A 20,908-nucleotide genomic window follows, 5' to 3' on the forward strand; every position below is an offset into this window, starting at 1 on the left:
ACAGTGACAGCCAGCTCCTACCAAGGCCAGCCTAAAGCAGCCTGAGACCCTGTGGGTGTCAGGTCAGCACAAACACTGTGGCCTTCTGCTGATGATGGTCCAATATCTGCTGGGTTGCATTTCCCTCTGAGAACCTCTGTCATCCACGAGGTCTGTCCTGCTCGCTGAAGAGGCCAAGCTGGCCAAATGACCTACTCTTTGTCTCCATCTCCAGGTGCCTGTCATGTGTAGAGAGCCCTTATCGGTGCCACTGGTGCAAATACCGCCACGTCTGCACTCACGATCCCAGCTCCTGCTCCTTCCAGGAAGGACGAGTCAAGCTGCCAGAGGTAGGCAGGGGCATGGGGCAGGCGCTGTGCATGTGGGCTGCTCAGAGCTGACACCACGTTTTGGTCTGCGCCAGACCAACAGTCCTGGATACCTTCTCCATCTCCAGTCCTACCCTCTCCCCGGTCTGCTCATCCTCTCGTTTTTACTCTGCACCTAGCTCCTCTCCTTTGTGCTCTGCCATACCCCCTGGGAGCTGCTCTTGCCCTCCCATTGAGAAGCGCTGGCTGCACAAATGCTAGCTCAGGAGAGGGTGGCTGTTCCCAGACCGTCAGGGAACACATGGAGAGGCTCTGCCCAGCAGCACAGCTCTCCATCAGCAGCTAAGTGCTTGGCACCTTAGAGTTGTGTGGAGAGGGGGTCATACATGGCAGAGCAGGTGCCAACAATATCCATCATGTGCCATCAATATCCACCTTGGGAATGGAGGGCTTGCTGGCTTTTATCTGAATATAAGACACAAATGTAAGGAGTGTGTTACCTGAGAAAGCTGTTGCAGCTGCCAGCCATCACTGGCAAGCTCTCTGCATGTCTCCCTATGCTGAGGGACTGGAAGGGATGGGAAACGCTGTGTGTGCACTTCCTCTGGGAGAGGAGGAAAAGAGGTTGCTTCTCGGCACAGACTGCAGGCTGCTAAGATCAGGGGAGGATATGGGGCCTGGTCCATGGTGACAGTGTATTTCAGCAGTGGTTTAAGCACCTTGGTGGCTTTGTGGGTTTGGTGTCTAATTGCCTGTGCATCATACTGCCTCCAACTGAGGTCTAGGACACACTTCATTGCCAGGTGCTAAGCTAGGGCTGAACTGGGCCTTAGGGCTTACTATGGAGCTGGCTGCTGCATTGCAAGTACTCTGTCTGGCTCAAATTGCAACTAACGAGCTCTTGCAGACAAGTGGAGCTCGGGAGAATACAAATAGGAAGCCACTTAATTACTTCCTGGTCAGGAACAATCTGAAAGCATTCTGGCCTGTCTGGTAAATGACCTGAGATGGCTTGTTGTTTGCCTGGCCCAAGGGACCAGTACCCATTAAGTGATCTGATATCTCCTGAACCACCAGGCACAGAGGTGGCTGCTGAAATCTCCGGCAACGTGCACTGCATTTCGTCCTTGCTTTGGAGGCTGAAATCCACTCTGCTTCCTTCCTTGCCTGCTGCAGCTGGTGTCTCTGCGGTGTCTCCCCGTGCCCCAGGCAAGCCTGTTTGCCGAACTCAATGGCAGCCCTGTGGTGGCTCCACAATCTTATGGCATCCCCCCTTCCCTCCCACTACTTCTTTAACATATCTGCTGGTGGAGAGTTCCATCCTAGAGCAGACATCTCGAACTGCAGTGACAATGGGACAGGCCATAAATATTCGTGGGCATGGAAGTTTCCAGTTGGTGGTCTATTAGTATTCAGCATTTGCTGGTAGGCTTCTGGAAAGCTGGCTGAGGAATGGAGGGTAGGTGTGTCTAATACCCTCCGCTCAGCCAGAAAGCGGAGCAGGCAGCCAGTCCAGGCTCAGTGCTACTCATAAGCCTGTTCCACCTGGATAGGGGGAAGCGTGGATCAGAATTTGGCTAGTCCTGCTGGTCACAGGCCTCTGTATCTTGCGTACTGGGAACAAGAGGGATCTCAATCTCTTGTGCAGGTGCTGGGGAGCTGCACAAGAGTGCAGTGGGCAATGGGGCAATTTTCTGGGGCACTCTGTCTTTGCCTTCTGCCATGCAGTGATGCCATCATTCATCTCCTCTACTAGACTTCTCTGCTCCTCTGACAGGTCTCATGCACCTCATCACCATAGCACTCACCTACACAGTTCCCATCCCTTCTCCCCTCCAGCCCGCCATGCTCAAAGTGAAAGGCCTTCACACTCCAGTGTGTTTCTCCTTCCCTTACTCCCATCACATCCCTGGTATTTCTGACACCTACTCCCATCAGGGAGGAGACCATGTAAAGGTTTTGTGTCATCTCAATTACTTAGGGAAGGGCCTGGGGAGCGGCACAGCCCTTGGTCTTTCCTCTAGCACAGCCAAGATCTTGCTCTGCAGAACTGGGAGAAGACTGTTGGATCGTTGTCACCTCCAGATCTGTCCATGTGAGCGTGTCTTTTCTGTGGCTGCTTTATGTCCTTTCATTGAATTAGTTTCTGAAAAGTAGCATCTTCAAACTAAGTGACAGTTCCAGTTTGGAGGGCTTTGGCGATAGGGATTGCTCTTTCTCTCTGGAACCTCATCTAATGGAGGTTTTCCTGATAAATTTCAAATACTCTCTCTATGATGTTTCAAAGCTGCTCTATAATATTTGCGTGGCAGAAAACCTGACCATAAGAGGAAACTACTGATCTGCAAGGCAATGATAGCACCATGCAACGTATGTACGTTACACTGGCCAGTGCAAACAACGGCAGCAGCTTTCTTAGTTTCTGTAGCAAATCCATGTCTGGTCACAAGCCTCTTTCCCATGGCGTGTAACATCTGACAGGAAGCTGCTCAGCTCAGGAGCTGATATTACGCTCTGCTCCTGAGAGTAAAACACTTATCAATACTCGGAAAGGCTTTCCAAAGCCTGCAAAGACAATGGTCTCGCAAAATCAAAACTATTAGCAACAGCTTTCTGCCTGGGAACGTGAGAAATGCCCTGTAGTTTCAGAATCCTTTTCTTTGCTGTTTGTCTGTGGCCCTCAAAGGTGCTAGTGCTGGGGAACGATATCCTTACAATTGCATTCTGAAGGACAGAGGTTTGTATTTGCTGTGTTTCTGAAACCGTTTTGTCAAATTGCACTTTGAACGAATGTTAGGTATTTCTCCCACACTTCCCTTGAGAAGACATCTGACATCACTGACTCATCTCGGTCACTGAAATCTCAGGTTTTCTCTTTTACTTTCCCCTTTAATCCAGCGCTGTTCCTTTGCCTTCCTTTCCATCCTGTACTCATGACTATTCTTTGAGTGGGTTTTCAATAAACCATCTGGTATCTGCAAGCCAGGCCTGGCTTCTCATTGCTCATACAGGCCTCCAGCCCTTCCTGAAGACGTATATGACTACCCAAGGTCGAAAGGACTGAGATCCACTTCCACCCTTCCCCATGCCATCTTCAATAGTGCTCATAACATAACATGACCTTGAGTGGACTTATTTTCACTGGCCTTTCATCTTCTCCTGCGATGATCCTTTCAATCCTTTCCTCGACAAGCACTTTGACCCCCTGAGGATGAGGAGAGGGTGTGTTCCCTACCAGCTGGGCATGGGTATCTGCTAAATCAGCAAGGCTTGAGGAGATACTGATGGGAAACTGTACTTCCAGCATTGGATGTTCGGACCATCCCATTTGTAGTCCTTCAGTGAGACTGCTGAGCAGATTAGCACGGACGGTTTCCAGGATCCTATGGTCTGATTGCACCAAGAGACTCCTTGCCAAGCAAATATTGGTGATACTTTGTCATATGGACCAGCGCCAGAAGCTCCCTCCCTCTTTAATCATTATTACGGGCATGCCAGGTGTTTTCCCTTCCCGCACACTCTGGGTTTCACCTTATCTCTGCTGATCCACCCACTTCCAGGTGATTTTTTCTCTCTTTGCCTGGAGAGTGTCTTGCCCTCATGTGGGCAGAGGCTTCCCACTCTCCAGATTGCCTGGGCTGCAAATGGACTGAACAGGCTGCTACCCATCATGCTTGGACCAGCATGGAGCACTCTGAAGGAAGGCTTGTGCTTACATGTACTTCTGGCTCCCTTGTTTCCTTAGTGCATCTCACAAGTTTCTGGATTCCTTTGGGCTCAGTCTGCCCCTTTCCTTCAAGTCTTCTTCATGTGATCTGAAAGCATCTTGGATTTTTTTGTTTGTTTGCTTGTAGTATGAGTTTCTGATGCACAGGATGAATTTAAGAGCAATCCAGTGGCAGAGGTGGAAGGGCTTGGAGATGACCCACACTGCTCAGAAGGGGTAATGCTGTTTTCTTCTGCGTAGCCTGTGACCTACCGTATGGGGTGCTTTTGATTCACGCAGCGGATACTGCGATGAGCTAGCTTTGGGTTGCAACAGGGCAGCTGTCCTAATACCACCCCACAGATCTAAATTGGAGATCAAGAAAGAACAGAAAAGGCCCATCCCAGACAGTCTGAAGGGCAGCGGAATATTTACACAGGCACTAGCTGTTGGGAGCGGGAAAGCTATTGGGCTGCAGTGCAAAACTAACTCTTGGAGTGCACTCAGGACCCCATGGTCTCACTCCCCAGTCTCTCTGGTAAAACTGGTGACGTGGTACATGAATTACACGCGCAGATACTCACTGCTGACAAGGAGCCAGGAGTTTGTTGCTTGTCACTCGTCAGGTGCTTGGTGAATCAGCTCAGCCCATAACAGAGCTGAATCAACTAGTTTTGGAGCCTAGTGAAAGAGTACATGTTTGGTCCTGGCTACAGACTCCATTGTGGTCGTGAGGCAATAGTATTTACGATTATGGCGTTGAACTCAATCAAATAGGGTTGATGACGTCGCCGGATGATTTGTGGCAGAATTTCTTCACCTTGACATATAATTTCCCTTTACAGCAGGTTTTTGAAAGCCAAGCCCACTGGCTTGAGATAGACTGAGTGACTTTTTGCTTTATAAAGAGGGGCTGATGTAATTGCTGTCGAGATTGTGAAGAAAAAAAAAAAAAAAGATATTTTAATACTAAAATCCAAAAGACCTGGTGGTAAAAGCAGAGAGAATTTCAGTCTTGAAGGAGGAAGGGAGCAGGCTATGTTTCTGTTTCCCGACCACACCGTCTCTGCTTTTGACATTTGGTGCTGGCTGTTGTTAAAGTCATGGTGGGGATTTAGTGTTGCACTGTAAAGCGTTACATTACAAACTAACACCCGGTGGAAAAAAAAAATCCTTTCTTGTTACTGCTCTTGACACAGTCACCAAGTGAATGCACTCAGTCATTTTCCTACTTAAATGAGCAAGACAGTCAACAAGTAGTGGAGGGAAACTGAGGCACATAGGAGTAAACCAATTGATCCAAGGGCCATGGAGCAGTAGCAGAGGTAGACCCATCCCTCCTGCTACCCAGTAAACCTGATTACCTTGTCTGCCCCCCTTTCTATACGGACCTGCTCTGGACTGGAGCGGTAGTTTTCATGTCAGTGTTTCACAGACATCTGTACAAGGCTGTGAAAGCTGGGGGAGCCTACTTGAATTGATGAGATAAAGGATTAAGTCTTCTTTTGTGCCGTCATCTTCTGCAAGATGAACACTATCTTGTTCCGGGCCTTGCAAGGATTTTAGCTTTTTGTGGGGGAAAGAGGAAAAAAGAAAAAGGCAAAAGCAAAAAAGCGAGCCTAGATAACAAATCTGTTATCTGCTGGGTTTAAAAGATACATAATCATTTAATTACCTTGAAGGAGGTTTTCATCTTTCCCTGCTCAGCCGATTTGTATGTGTGTATGTTTTTCTTCCTCCCCCAAACAAGCTTTTTATTAAAAGGATTTTCATCTGCTGCCTAAAAAGAGAAGAGAAGAAAAGATCTCGCGCTAAAGTGTTTTATGTCGAGCTGTACGTGCTAATGACAGTAAAGCCCACATAAAAGAAACAACCGCTTCAAATATTAATTTGTCAAAAGCGATGGAAAGCTGTGTGAGCCGCACGCTGGTGAACAGCTGCTGAGGAGGGGAGCGTCACTCTGCCGTGCACTTGCTCCTGCCTCGTGCTGAATGAAGAGTTGTATCGATGGCCTCTGCAGTGAAGCGCACTGATTTATCTTTGACCTGCCACTTGCCCTTCTTGGGATGCACGTAGAAAGGAGGGAGGGAAGAAGAGGAGGCTGGGAGTTATAGTGACACTCACACCGTGGTTTTTTTGTCCTTAGAAAGAGCAGCAGCACCCTTCCCCTATCCCGCCGGTGCATGTCGTCTTGGTGCAGGGAGGGCTTTGGGCGGCGTCCTTGCCCCCAGCTCTTCAGGAGCCACAGCAGCCCTGCCTCTCCCTCTTGGCAAGGTGTAGAGGAAGGCATTGCACTTGGCTTTCCCTAAACATACCCTGCCGGCAACACCGGAGTCACTGCGCCAGGGCTCGCTGCGACTCCCTGCCGTGCCACGGGCGCTGTGAACCGCTGGCTCCCGTTTCGTGGTCCAGCCTCCGAGTGAAGCATCTTCAGTTGTTGCTACAGCAACAGCTGAGCGCCCGGTCACCTGCCCTGCTTAACCTGGCCAGAGCCACGGATGTTGAGAGCCAGAGCTGGGAGAAGAAAATAATCATCTCTGCTCAAATTTATGTATCTATCATTTCCGAGGGACTCTAATGATGGTTACAGCGATGTGAATATCAGTGTGCCTAATTCTTCACCTCTTACTGATTATCCACTCGCTTATTCTGGCACCTGTCTGTCATTAAGGGGAGGGCACAAGGCATTGTTTCTATGGCAACCTCAGACAACCTGCTGCATGCAAGTGCAGTGAGCATGAAGGGGGACGGGCAGAGGAGGCGAGGGGACCCAGAGCAGCTGCCGTGGGGAGCACCAGCCACCCCATGTAGATGCGACCTGGCAGGTGTTGTGGCATGTGCGTTTCATGGGAGCCCTGTTTAAGCAACTCGAAGGAGGAAGGTTTGATGTTTATCACCTCTTAGGAAGGTTTCCAAGCATATGTGGTGGAGTCCAGTCTGGTCAACATCCTGCCCGTGGAGCGACAGAGAATCTGGGAGGAGGCTGTAATGTATGATTTGGACCCAGCTGTGGTGGGTGGGACTCCCAATGGTTTGGCATTTCAGGCCTTGCCCGTTTTTACAGCCCTTTGGCAGAAATGGAGATGTGACCTGTAGTGGGGTTTCTCGGTGTGGGTGCTTCAGATAGTAAAAAGAGGGAATTAAACAATCAAGGTGCAGAGCAGGTGGAAGTTCCCTTTGTTGGTGGAATCCCATTAGAGCATGGAAATGCAAGAAGTCCAGGAGCTGCGCAGGAGCAGTACTACTTAGTGTATTTGAGGCTGTGGGTTGCATTTTTGTAGATGAGAGTTTTATACCTCGCTTGGGCAAGTTTGCCTTTCTGTGCCTCTGTTCCTCTCGTGCCTGATTAGGGCAAGCACTTTCTGTTAATAGTTGCTTGTTCAGCAGTTAGAGCCTGGAGCCGTGATCTCTGTGGGGTCTTTTAACAAAAAGTCTTGGAGCGTTTACAAACAAATTAGACAATTTGCTTTTGGTGTATGCCATTCCTTGTACTGACTTGCATTGAGATGAAGAAGATGGATGACTTGTGTGTGAAGTGGCTTATTCTGTTTAATGGGGGTAATTTTGTCATCTCTGAGCCTTTCTGCCCTACGATCTTCTAGTTAGCAGACTGCCAGCCCCTTGCAGAGAGGCTCATCGCTTGGTCTGTTTCTGTGTTAACTCTTAACAGGACGCCTCATACTTACAGTGGTAGATCTGCAAGAAATCAGTCCTGGTGCAAGAGAACTCCACTACATCTCTCCATACTGAGGCCTCCAACCAGACCACAATGGAACTGAAAGCTATTGCAAAAGGGCCTCCCCACGGCCACTTCCTTTCCCTTAAAACACACCTTCTTGTCTTGGGCCTTAGGGTTTAATTTCTCTAGCCTTTGTGCTGGTATCTAACCACAGATCTATTTATGTGATTTCTAGGAGCAACTCAAGGAGATTAGTTTGAATGGAGATACAAGAAGCATCTGACACGCAGCACCATGTCCCTGCTAAATGTTATTTGTACCAGCTGGGCTATTTGCCTTTCTATTGCAGGATTGTTTATCCCACAGGACAGAGTGATCTCAGAATACAACAGGGTAACATTCATCTCTCCCTGCCAACACAGCACCCTTGAAATAACATCCGGGTGAGCTTATGTTATTTTGGTAGCCTGGCTCAGTGCAATGTCATTGTAATACCTCCAGTGGCTATTTTCTGGACGTTTGTTAGGACTGCTAGGATTTGTGTAGAACCCTGGACTTTGGGGGAGGGTGGTTGCCCAAGAGCAAGGACAACCCCCTATTCAGAATTAGCTTGGGGTGAGAGCCTGGCTCTGAAGCAGGAAGCTTTTTCCTTTCCTCATTGTAGCATCAGCTGCATTCCCTCCTTTGGGACATATGAGCTTCTGGGACCTGGTCAAGGAGAAACATTCACAAGATATTGAAGCTACAGATAAGAGGTGACGCTCGAATGTGCCTCCTAGCCTGCTTGGGGCATCTCCAGGAGGCTGGGCCCAAACTCTCCTCCTCCTGCCTTGTCTTTGTGCAGGAATCCATTTACTTTGGCTTAGACATTATCTTGTGCCGTCACAGATTGCAGTGAGGAGGAGGGTGATAACAGCCATGATTTCATTGTCCTGACCTTCCCACTGTGGAAGCCAAAGATTTATGACTCTCTGGTTATTTCTGTCCTGATTTCCAAAGGAAGTGGGGCTTGCATCAACATGGGTCACGTGCACATGGTCTGTCTGTCACTCAGTCTCCTCCACTGACTTCTGAACTTGCTGGCTATTTGCAGAATAATTGAGTCAAAGTATGGGGCTCCCAAAGGTACCAAGGTCCTATGGACTTTTTAAAAATGGTCAGCTCTAGAGGATAGACAGCCTTTGGGTCCCCCCTTTGGAAGGAAGAGCTATGACTTGGGTTCAACTTTTATTAGACACCAGAAATCCCCAGGTAAGAGTCATGAAACTCCCTATCACTCAAGGGGAAGCACTTGTCGGAGGGTATCCCTTACACCTGAAAAACCCACTGTGGGGCACAGATGTGTAGAAAATTTGGCTTTACTGAGGAATTTAAAGGTGACAGTGTAATGTTGAAACTTTGCAGCATCATTGGGCTGCCAGGGTGTGTTGTATGGATGTACAGTGCTTCGATACACATGGAAGGTTTTGAGAAACTTGGATGGAAGTCCTTGCAGAAGGACAGACGAGGACAGGCTAGGCAGAGCGATGCAGATTCATAGAATATTAATTAGCGAATGAATTTATTACTGCATTGCTAAGTTGCTTGGGCTCAGCTGTTCTCTGCCCCATGCTGTCTGTGGCTTTGCAGGATCCAGTTTTACTACGTGAGGTGTCCTAAAAGGCCTGTCTTGCCTAACCAGAGTTTTCCCTTAAAGAATGACAGACTTTGTCTCAGTAAACATATGGTTATCTTATCTCTCATATACCACCCTCCTCAGTGTACACACCTATACTTCTTTATTTTCAAAAACAGGCATTCGTCACTTAGAAAATACCAGAATTGAGACTGCTGGCACATCTCTAGCCAGACCCTCTCCTTTGAGCAGATGTGCCTAATGACACCATCATATACTATTTTTTTCACTAGTCCCCTTCCTTCATCCAGTGACCAGAAGGCTCCTGCTCTCTGGATCATTACTTTTCCTTCTGAGCATGTGTCGAAGTAGCAAAGGGCTGAGGAAAGCTAGTATTGCGTCTCTATTTAAAAAGGATAAATGTGGTACTTGGGTAATTATGTTAGCCTGACCTTGATCCTGGTGAAATACTGGACCAGCTGAGAGGGTGTCTATTAATAAAGAATTAAAGGAGGGAAAAATCATTAATGCTGATCAGCAGAGATATGTGGACTGACTTCAGAGGCGCAATAGTCCTAGGTTGGCAACCAGCTTGCAGCAGGCTTGTTTTCTTTCCCAGCACAGCCTGTGCAGTCATGGGGGAGTCACTTAGCTCCTGATCAACAGGAATGAGGAATGAGCCATGTGAGAGGAGGTTAGTTATCTTTATTCTGCTTCTGCTTTTTGAGTACCTGCTCTTCGGTGATCAGCATCACTCATGGCTCTCTAACCTTCACAACACAGAAGTCAGGGACCCAAGAGGCTACGGCAGATGAACTAATGATCTGCTATTGATCTGTTGGTCTCCTTTCCCCCAGTAGTGATATCTAAACACTAATCTGTGCATGTCACTGTGTAGGTATGTAGCTACCACAGAGTGAACAAAGCTTAAACAGGGCCACATCTTTTCGTCGGGTAGTTCTCCAGGCTCTAGGTCAATCACTTTTCTCCAGGCACTAGAATCACTCGCAATATCTGGTATTTACTCTTGAGTGCGTGGCAGACTTTTAACTAGAATGGAGCTGCCAGAAGTGAAAGCAATGCAAGGACTCAATTAATCCTCTGTTATCTCTGCAGATGTTTACAGTTTCCATAAATCCTGTTGCTTTCTCCTCATCAGCTACCTTTAAGGTTCTGAACATTTTCTTCGTATATTATTACTTTTGCTCTGCCAGTAAAGAAGTACATCGTCAATCAAACTAACAGCATTGTAAACTTAGGAAGTGCAGATAAAATATATGGTGCATTAAAAAATTCTTTGACCGGGTGAGCTTTTTGTAGCTGGTTTGATTGCGGCTGGTGACGATGTAAATTTGGGGGAAGTATATCCAGAAATTTATGAAGCTTGGAATCCTGCCTGCAAAACATTGACCTGATTCCACTTTATAACCTAATAACATTCCCTAGCACTGTTTGTGTAAATTTTACATATAATTTTATGACGCTAAGAATTAGTGGTGTAATAATGTAAACACAGCGTGGACCGTAACTCACCCCTTTCTCTCCCGCATTGGGAAAGCTGAGCTCATTGCCACTTTGTTCTCCAAATTATCCTGGAGCTGGGAAGTTGTGCTAGAGTTTGAGAGTGATTCACGGAAGGAACCAGCTTGTCAGCCTTGGAGCCCCAGGTCCTTTGTTTGCAGCTACACAGGGCAGCTGCTAAACCAGCGTCTGATCCTGACCACCTGGGTGTCACGGCCCTGACCCAGCGTAAGCAGGCTGAGGTGTGAGAGAGGAGTTCAGGCCACGTGGGCCAGGTGGTCCCTGTTGCCTCTCATCGGCCAACTTGTTGTTTTCCTGCCTCTCCCCAGGTGAAATCTGATTCCTCTAGAGTCAATGACAAAAAAAAAAAAAAAGAAAAAAAGAAAAAGAAAAAATTATTTACCTATTCCTCTCTCACTTTCTTTCCTTCCTTTTCTTTCTCTCTAAAAACTATTTGCTTTGTTTTGCTTTGTTGTTAATGATGCTTAGTCCAATCTAACTGATAGAGAGGCTGTGGTATATTTATCTTTATAAAGGTCCAATCCCTGTCTCTCAGATCTCATTCTCTTGGTTTGATTACAGCACAAAGTGGGAGGGAGAAAAAGCCATAGCAGGCACAGGGAAAATGATGCACTGCAGCTTAGCAGAGTGGATGGACAAAAAAATATATATTTTCCTCAAATAATATGAGTAAATACTCTGAAGATCACTTCCTGTAGGCAGTGTGGGGCCCCAAAGGGCCTGAGTGGGGAAGACATGGTCCTCACTTGGATTCACTTTGCACACATGTTCCTTCCAGGCAAGATGACTTGGGCAAAGCGCAATGATGGTTATTGTAGGAAGGACATACAAAGGAAAGTCTTAAAAAAAGCTTGAAGTAGAGGATGAAGCACTGGAATTTGATGGTAGGAGAAAAATGGAGCTGGATGCATTTAGATGCATAGTGGGTGAATGGGTATTGATGGCTGTGTCTGATCTGGAGCGGAGAAAACAACTACTGTGCAAGGGAAGGAAGGGTGAGAATCCATCACGAAAGGTAGGATTGCAAAGACGGCAAGACATAGATACGGGGACAGGCAACTAGTTTTGCTTTTCTTGAATTGGGACCCCAATATCCCTCAGAAACTGTTAATAGGCGGATAGGTCATTGTAACAAACCCTCAGGGATGTTTCACCTACTCCCACGTAGGAATAGATCAAACCCATTTGCCTGTGGAAGAATGAAAAAATCTGTGATGAGACTTACGCTCATGGTTCTGGCCATAAATAGTGACAGAGTGTGGAATTGTATGAAATAAGGCTGGACAAAACCTCAAAAGACTATCTCCCTGTCCCATGCAATATCGCAAAATTGACAAAGATTCCTGCAGGCTTCTTCCCTAGGAAAGGATGATAACCCAGGGTTTCTGGTCAGAATCCAGCTTTGATTGGAAAACAGCACGATGAAATCCCCAAACATCATAACTATATCTGTGTGAAGCACCATAAAGGAACCAAGCTAATTAGGTCAGTACAAAGCCCACATAACCTCAGAGAGGTTTCAATCTCCCTCTTAGCTGGATCCTTTATGCTGGATCTCATTGGAGACTCACTCAAGTACAGCAGCGATGAGAGCAATAACACGTACGTGAGAGAAGAGTTCTCTATATCTCATATATAGAAGGGGTTCTCATATTACTGAGACTTCATTATTTCTGCAAGCTACAGTAAAACACATTTGTAGGTATTCTATAAGGAGTTGTAAATAATGAAAATTAAACTACCATTGACTCACTGAGTAGAGCACATTTCAGGCGATGTTTTCACTGAAAAAGCCCTATGACTTGATAACTGGTAAAATTTGGGGATTTGAGGTGTGCATCACGGCTGATATGAGTAAAAGGCAAGGGTGGAGGGTGTTATTTTCAAGGGACTGAGTCATTTGAAAGCGTTTAAGTAACAGAATGAAACTACACACACAAAATGAATCAACAAGAGTCTGCTTTCGAAACCCTGCTACAGTTTAAATTGGATTTCAGCTCCTTTGCAATCTAAACCGGCTCCCCTCATAGTCAGCAGGAAGGCCTAATTATTTATAATTACTGAAGACGACTGGGATGGGGTTATGCTCTTCCTTGACACAGTTGTTTGCAGTGAGTATTTTTGCTTTCCCTACATCATGTGAAGACTGTTCTCTTCCAGCCTAGGTGATGCACATTGCAGAGGAAGGGTGAAGAGAAGCTATCTATGCTGGAAAATGCCCAAACTATCTTTTTTTTTTTTTTTTTTTTTTTAAGGACTCTTTCCCTTGGGTCCTGCTGCGAGGTCTGCTCCAAGCAGGTTGATGTCTTGCCCTTAAAAATACCATCCTGAGCGGGTACCTAAAGCTGTATGCAGCAGTATTTGGATAGGGCTTGACATGGACTGCAAAATTAGTGTTATGTGTGAATTTGAACTCAGAGCCTTGTCCAAGCAGTGAGGTTTTATGCTGTACATCAGCCAAAGAAATTGCCTTTTTTTTTTTCTGTTTCAATTAGAAAGAACATTAGGTCAATCAGATAAAACCACATTGGGAGGATTTCCTCTTTATGGCGCTTGCCTCTTCAATTATCTATAATGAACTTCCTCACAGCATTGCAAAGCTTTTTATATGCAAACGAGTCCTGTTTTGGGGCTGCCGCAATCACTGTTTGCTAATGAAGTTGAAACAAGTGTTATCGGAAAGGTTACAGCACCAGTGGTGGGGGGATCAGGGATAAAGCTAGAAAAGAAAGACCAGCCCGCAGAGCTGGGATTGGCCTGCAGGTAACATAGTTTACTATCTTCAAGTCCCATCCTCCAGCCTGCTTCAGAGGCTTTTCTGTTTGACAGACATCAAGCAAAATGCCCACCCTTGGGAAACAGCTGCTCAGCAGCAGATAGGGCTTTCCCATCTTCCTGTCCCACTGATCCACTGTGCCAAGGTATCCTCTCTCCCAACCCCTATAGCTGGAGGGGAAAAAGGGATGTTGCCAAGGTTAGTTCTTATGCCAGAGGAGAAAGGGACCAGGACATGCTGGGTGAGGAGTTTGTTTCCCTCTGTAACCCTGAGCCGGGCACAGAGAGCACCTGGCCTTTCCGTAGGTAGCCATCAGCCAGGCTTGCTGCAGAATCAGAGCCATTGCAGAAGACATCTGCCCCATCTCTCTTGCACATTTTTCTGCACATTTTTCTGCAACAGCACAACCGAGGGCCTGTGGTGTATTTTGCACGGATACCCTGGCATAGATGGCAGGAGTGCACGACTCTGGTTGGAAGAGGGAGGTGAAAGGGAAGATTCAGAAGGGTGTTAAAGCCATACAGCCCCAAAGCTGTATTTATGCACGGCGTCTGCGGGAGTGTTTGCAAATGGACACTCTCACTCCAGTTTTAATATATCCCATACCACCTCTTTCCTCTGCCATCTGTTTTTTAAAAGTCTAAACCACCCAGGTTTAGATTATGTCAGGGCTGGAAAAGGCTCCCTACACTGTCAAGTCTCATCCTCCTGTCAAGAAAAATGCTTCTATGACACTTTAACCGTTGTTTTTCAGCATTAGTAGTACCCTGGGGACAACTCGTCACAGGATAGGATAGTAGTAAGAGCAGGGAGCGTTGACAGGGGGTGTAGCTCCTCAAGTATTCCTTGGAGTCAGACAGCCTCTTTTCCACACCGGCCATTCCTTGTGTGTAGTGGGGCCTAAGGCAACGTCCAGCACTCAGATACCCAGCTTCCCCGGGACTCATCACCTCTGTCTGCTTGGTGACTTGGTGCACAGGACCAGGATCCCCAAAACAGCAGGAAATCACACTGGTAAAACTGATCCCTGCAATGCAGTACCACATGAGCTTGCCGCCTCCAACCCATATGCTGTTCAGCAAGGCCCACGATGTTCATGATGGCCCATGAAGGCTTAGCCCTCGGTAAAGTGTATTAAACTAGATCTTGTATCGGATTAACACAGTTAAATTGCCACTGGACCCAAGTTAGTTTGCCTCCATCCAGCTCCAGTGACTGTCTCTTTGCTGTCCTGGTTCTGGCATTGCTCTGAACATGGCCAGTTCAAGTCTGCCAGTAGCTGTCAAGTACTTAAACTTTTAGCATTGCCATGTAAGTGCAAATGAGAAGCCAGGTTCCCCAGAGGGCTGTTCAGTCTGACATCCCCACCTGGACAGAGAGACCGTCTTTGGAGAACTGAGAGAGGCTTCTGGAGTTCACAGCAGCTATGTGCCGGGTGGTTGCTGGATTTTCTTCCTGCCCCTGGCTATGGATCAGCTCACACCCACGGTGTGATGATTGATGGCTCTTGTAATTCTATTCCTGGTTGGTGTAACTGCAGATGTTACACATCTAATCCATTTCTTTATCTTCCTAAGCTATTTGCTTCTGTAAGATGTTTCCACCATCTGCTCTAACAAGCTCCCAGGCTCTCATAAGCCATAAATTCCACTTTCAAGCCTTTCAATTGCTTTCCCTCCTCTCCAGCCCTGGATCGGTCATTTTCCTTCCTCCCATCCCTTACCCATACCTACAGGTAGAGCTTTCACATCTTTCAGCATTTTGCTGTCTCTGCTTGTACAGAATGAACCCGGCCAGGGGTTCCCCGCGGGGGCTTGATTTATCATGGGGCAGAACAAGCTGAAATGGTGTTGCTCTCTGGACTAGACAGGATTGCTGTGTCATCATGGCACTCTGGCGCTCTGCAGAGAGCAGGCAGCATGCCAAATACAGTATAAAAAAGAAAAAGTGAGGACAGGCCTTTTCTTGGCATCTAGTCGTTGAAAACACTTAAAAGAAGGGACACTCATTTGCTAGCGAGTGATCAAGGTGTTGTGTTTTATGCACATGGCATGCACATGTCTGTAGCCCAGTGTAGTGCTTGTTTAAGGATCCCGTTTTACATCACATTGCCTTCGATTAGCTGAGCAACATTGCAATAGTTTCCTAACGGGTTGATAGCTTCCTAAAGTACATGAATTTGCCAACTTGCAGTTGCCTGATTCATTGTGCCGTTGTATGATGAAGCTGTGCTTTGCTTCTTTAACTAAATCTGTGCAAAATCACTTGACTTTGAATCCAGCTTTCTGCATCGTAGCTTTGGGTGCCAAAATTCTGCTGGTGTGAGGTACCCATCATCCACCAAGAGGCTCTGGGTTAGGAACATCCACTTAGTATCGCTCCTTTTGTAAAATTATCAGTGGCCTTTCCAGGGGATCTGCACACAGTGGACAAGAACTATTTCTTAATGCTGGGGTGGAAGTATTAGTTATCATTCTGGAGTGATGCTTTTTGACCAGATTACCCTAAGTATAAATAATAAAAGACCTATCCAGAAATTTCACTGCAATATATTGTCCCTACGCCGGAGGGAGCTTGTAAGTGGGAGTTGAATCCATCTATAATTTTCCGTCCCCTTCTAAACCAAATCACACTCTCTTTTAAACATCCCAGACTCTGTGGCTTACAACATGCCTTGCTGGAGCTATCCGGGGCTGTGCCTTTGGAACAGTGGGTGCAACGGTTGTTGAGGAGGCAAGGAGTTATGCTTGGGTTTGGTTTTATTCACTTCTCACATCTTGGTGTTGTGATGAGGACAGAATTGCTTTCCCACTAGTTGATTAATGGAGGAGGCATTAAAAAGCACGAGAGGTAGCTTCTTTGGGTCCAGTAGGTTGAAGGATGGCAGTGAGACAGAGCAAAGGGAAGTGGGAAAGGATGATCTGTAAAAGCAATCCTTCCTCACCTGTTTATCTGAGCCTTCCTGGTAATGCTCGGTGAATATGCTTGTAATAGTCTGAGGCTTGGGAGGCATAAAGGCTTTGTAATCAATTGAAGTGACACGTGAAGGAAGAAGGTTGAGAAGCATCAAAAGACTTCGACTGGGGCTTGGAAACCCCTATGCTGACTTGGTGTGGTCTTCTCTCTCCCCAGGACTGTCCCCAGCTGCTGCAGGCAGAGAAGATCCTGGTGCCAGTGGAAGTGGTCAAGCCAATCACGCTGAAGGCCAAGAACCTGCCGCAGCCGCAGTCGGGCCAGCGAGGCTACGAATGCATCCTGAACATCCAGGGTAACGAACAGCGGGTGCCTGCCTTGAGGTTCAACAGCTCCAGTGTGCAGTGCCAGAACACGTCGGTGAGCAAGCCCTGCTGCCTGGGGCATGAGGGGGAGACATGCAAGGGCCGAGGAGTGCCTACGGCACTGTCCTGGTGGGATCTCGGGTTGTGCTGCTGCTCCTTTTACCTTACTACCAGCCTGATTCTGGTCAGGGTCAGGGGAGGTCCGGGCAGTAGCTTGCAAACTGCCCCTTTCACTCTTTAGGTCTGGCTTGTGGCAACGTGCAGTGGTCGCTCCTGCCCATGGATTCCAGCATTTGGCCATACTGGAGCACCTTAGCCATGACCCATAGACACTATCCCAGGCTCAGCCTGCCTATTTCCTCTCAGTACCGCATCCTTATGCTGTGGTTATAGCATGATGCTCCTGCAGTCTCTGGTGAACTCCAAGCAATCGCACCGCACCAACCTCCAAGCAATCCTCTCTTACCACCCCACTTTCCCTTCCTGGTAGAGTCAACGTTAGATGGTCCTGGGCATATTACAGGTTCCGAGGGGCTTCCAAAAGGACGAGTGTTCACATCAACATTGTTGTGTGGGGGGACTTGGTAATGGGACATATAACTCCATATAAACAGCATGGCAGATGCCAACATGTAATGACCCCAAAGGAAGATGCGATGTTAAAGGCTTGAGTAAAGCCTTCTCCCAGCCTCTGACTCACTGCATGACCTTTGGCTGGTTCCTTTGCCTCTGCACACCTCCATTTTCCCATCTGTAGTGCAGAACCAGTAATCCCTCTCCCAGGGAATTTATGTGAATCACAGTGGTGTTGCCATGATAGCAACGGCAATCTTCAGGGGCAAACGCTGGCGTCTGCCAGGAGCTGTGCATATGTGTGGTGGTGGTGTCCTAGCACTGTTTCTCAGGAGGTTTCCGTGAGACTCAGATCTCCCAGGCATTCATTTGAATCATACTCATTGCTACTATTATGAGATGATTTATTAGTCAAAGAGCTAATTACAGGCTTTAGCCACTTCACTGCTGCTCCACCACTCCACGCCGGGCAGCTCTTGTTAAAATCCATCACAACATATTCTGCTGCATTAAGCAGTATGTGGAAGATTATAGGCAGTTCATTCATTTTACAATCTATTTCAAACAAGCAGCTTCCCGGCAACCCTCTCGTATATGATTCCATTATTGGTTAGTGGCCTGTGAGTGTCCAAGTTCACAGAATTGGATGGCTTAAGAAATTAAGAAGGCATTAAACACTTTTTTCCCCCCAATTTTCTTTTACAATGGTGAAAGTCTGTGGCTAAAGGAGTGTTATATGGGTCTGGGCAGAGTCTATGTATCTGTGCATAAAACTGTTGCAGGGACAAGAGCAGCCACCCTTTAGCGTCACAAATTCTGTGAGATATGGAGGCACGGGCACAAGGTATCTCAGAACAGTTTTAAATACTGTTGGGCTGAGAGGTGGACTGACTGCCTTAACAGTCTTGGAGATCTCTGTCTCCGGGTTGCAATCTGTGCTATCCAATAATTGAACCTGATTTTGAGACGTAATGATGACTGTTCCCATGTTAGCTGTGCTTTTAGCCATGCACTAACTTTCTGTCTCAGCCCTGCCCCAGGGATACCTCTCCAGCAGCCAGGGGTGGCGTCTCTTCTCCTTAGTTTCATCACCTTCCCCTTACGCTTCTGAGTCCCCGTGAGTGGTGGATCTGGTAGTTCGTTTGCTCAGGAAGAGGACTCAATCATCCACTTATTTTGCTTAGGACCGCTTCACAGGAGCTGCATGCTCCAAGACACTGCCAGAACCTGGGATCAGAGCAGTTGGCTTCAGTGCACCCCCCAAGATGCGTTTGTTCATGGGGAGCCTGAGTGCTGAAACAAAACTAGGTTGGCCTTAATATTTGTTTTGATGCAGGAACACTCAGGGCTATGCCTGCTGTGCGGAGTGGCAGGGCTGAATATCAAGCAAATGCCAAAGCGTACCATGACCTTGCTGCTGTAATGGTGTCTGTAGGATGCCTGCCCCATGTGTGATGTTTAGTTGTGGCTCAGGCTGGTCCCCATCTTCTCTATGGAAGGAGGTTTATTTGGGAATAAACTTAACCTCTTCTTCTTCTCTTCTTCTCTTCTCTTCTCTTCTCTTCTCTTCTCTTCTCTTCTCTTCTCTTCTCTTCTCTTCTCGTCCCTTCCCATCCCTTCCTTTCCTATCCCTTCCTTTCCTGTCCCGTCCTTTCCTGTCCCGTCCTTTCCTGTCCCGTCCTTTCCTTTCCCGTCCCGTCTCTTCCCTTCTCTTCCCATGTTTCACCTCTGGTTTATGTTTGTATTTTTATTTTTCCTGAGAAGTAGTATTAAGCAAACACTGAAAGAAAGACAAGTGAGAGAGCCAGACAAAAGAAGGAAGCATTCAAAAAGAAAAAAGGAAAAAAAAGAAGAAGAAGAAAAAAAAGAACAGAGAAGCCCTCACCCTCAGCAGGTGGCAAAGGACACAGACAATAAGGAAGGAGTTCTGTATATAAATCTCCATCATGGTTATTTCCTTCCTTATCAGAATTAACATTCAGTCTGGAGCCCATGAGGCAATGAGTCTGCTCTGAGGGGTCACCTGGCATTAGAAACGGCTCTATGAGCTTGTTTGCAAATTGAATCAGCCTCCTTCAACACAGTTTTTTGCTCAGCAGAGCTGCTGCATGAAACAGTGAAAGTAGCACCTGCATTGCAGGCTTGGAGAAAGTCCAAAGGAGGGTAGGAGGATGTGTTATGATGGTATGTCCCTAAAGGGATGCTACCCTGCCAGCAGATCTTTCTGTTGGTGGTGCATGCTAGACTAAGCAATCATTCTTGGCTTGTTTTCCTCCAAAAGCCTCAAGATCCGGCTCCTTCCTTCCCCCGCTCCCCATCATACAGTAGGCACTGCCGAGCTCAACTTCCAGTCTTGCAGAATAACTTCTGCATAATGTAGACATTTTCCTGCATTTATACAGGCTGGGATAGAAAAAAAGGCCTTTAATCTTGCTCTTGAATGCATGGTCCTTCAGGATTTACATGGGGATAGCTGAGATCAGAACTATGTTCTTCCATCTTAAGCAGGAGTTTTTTAAGTGTCTCCAAGTTCAATTAGGAGATGTTCTAAGGACACTCAGGTGGGATCAGGCTATCTGAATGACTGTCAGTCATGTCATATCCAGCACTGATGATGCTTAGGTTCTTGGTCCAGTTAATAGTCAGTTCTGTGTCTCTCCCTGGCTTTCCTGGAGATATTTCATTTGATAACATCAATAAATCACTGCAGGTAGCATGCTTCAGGTTAATTATTGTTCTTGTCAAGTGGTTTGAGCGTCTCAGCTCTGGACTTGGTCCTCTATCACACCACCCAAGGCACGTAATTATCACTCAGAGAGACCCTGCCTGCCATTCCTTATTACACTTACGATAGCACTGCTGACAGCCTGGACACAGAGTGACGGGAGGAAATGAGAAGGAGGAAAGCTAAGGAGGCATATAAATAAATAAATAAATAAATAAATAAGTGAAAACGTCAGCAAGAAAGGCTGGAGCTGTTAGATCTGTTAGGCCAGAGAACAATCTTCCCATGGGAAGCACTGGGAGCCTCAACACTTGCAATTGCTAAATGCCAGGGCAGCCAATATAGCCAGCAAACCTTCGGCATGAGGAACAGGGAGGGAGGTGAAAGGTTGCCGGCGTGAGCATCGCCCTGATCATTGCCATTACTAGCTTTGGTGATCTCGGCATATACGGTCCCCTGATGGGTCTCCAGATGTGTCCTGTCTCACCTTGGCACACCCAAATGGTACACACTGATTTCTAGCAGTGAAAGCTCTGCTGATAATTTGGCTCAAGTGTCTCATAGTTGTGAGACCCAGCGTGCTGTGAAAGCCAGTACTGTACAGCTGAGAGTCTTGTGTGACTTAGGGATAGGCAGAGCAAATGCCTTATGTTGGTGACATTATTACACTAAAGCAAAAGATCTCAGGAGCATTTGACTTTGTGGT

General features: G+C 47.0%; 1 protein-coding gene across 4 annotated transcripts in view; it reads left to right on the top strand.

Moving 5' to 3' along the window:
- The window catches only part of PLXNA4 (plexin A4), a 461,571-nt gene that overhangs the window by 348,296 nt on the left and 92,367 nt on the right, over positions 1-20,908 (top strand). For all 4 annotated transcript variants that reach the window (XM_068953849.1, XM_068953915.1, XM_068953978.1 and 1 more), the window contains 2 exons: positions 215-329; positions 16,759-16,959. In XM_068953849.1, the coding sequence (XP_068809950.1) occupies positions 215-329; positions 16,759-16,959 (316 nt within the window). The remainder of the gene's footprint in view (positions 1-214; positions 330-16,758; positions 16,960-20,908) is intronic.

This window comes from Struthio camelus, chromosome 1 (genome assembly GCF_040807025.1).
Source record: "Struthio camelus isolate bStrCam1 chromosome 1, bStrCam1.hap1, whole genome shotgun sequence".
Classification (NCBI taxonomy): Eukaryota; Metazoa; Chordata; class Aves; order Struthioniformes; family Struthionidae; genus Struthio; species Struthio camelus.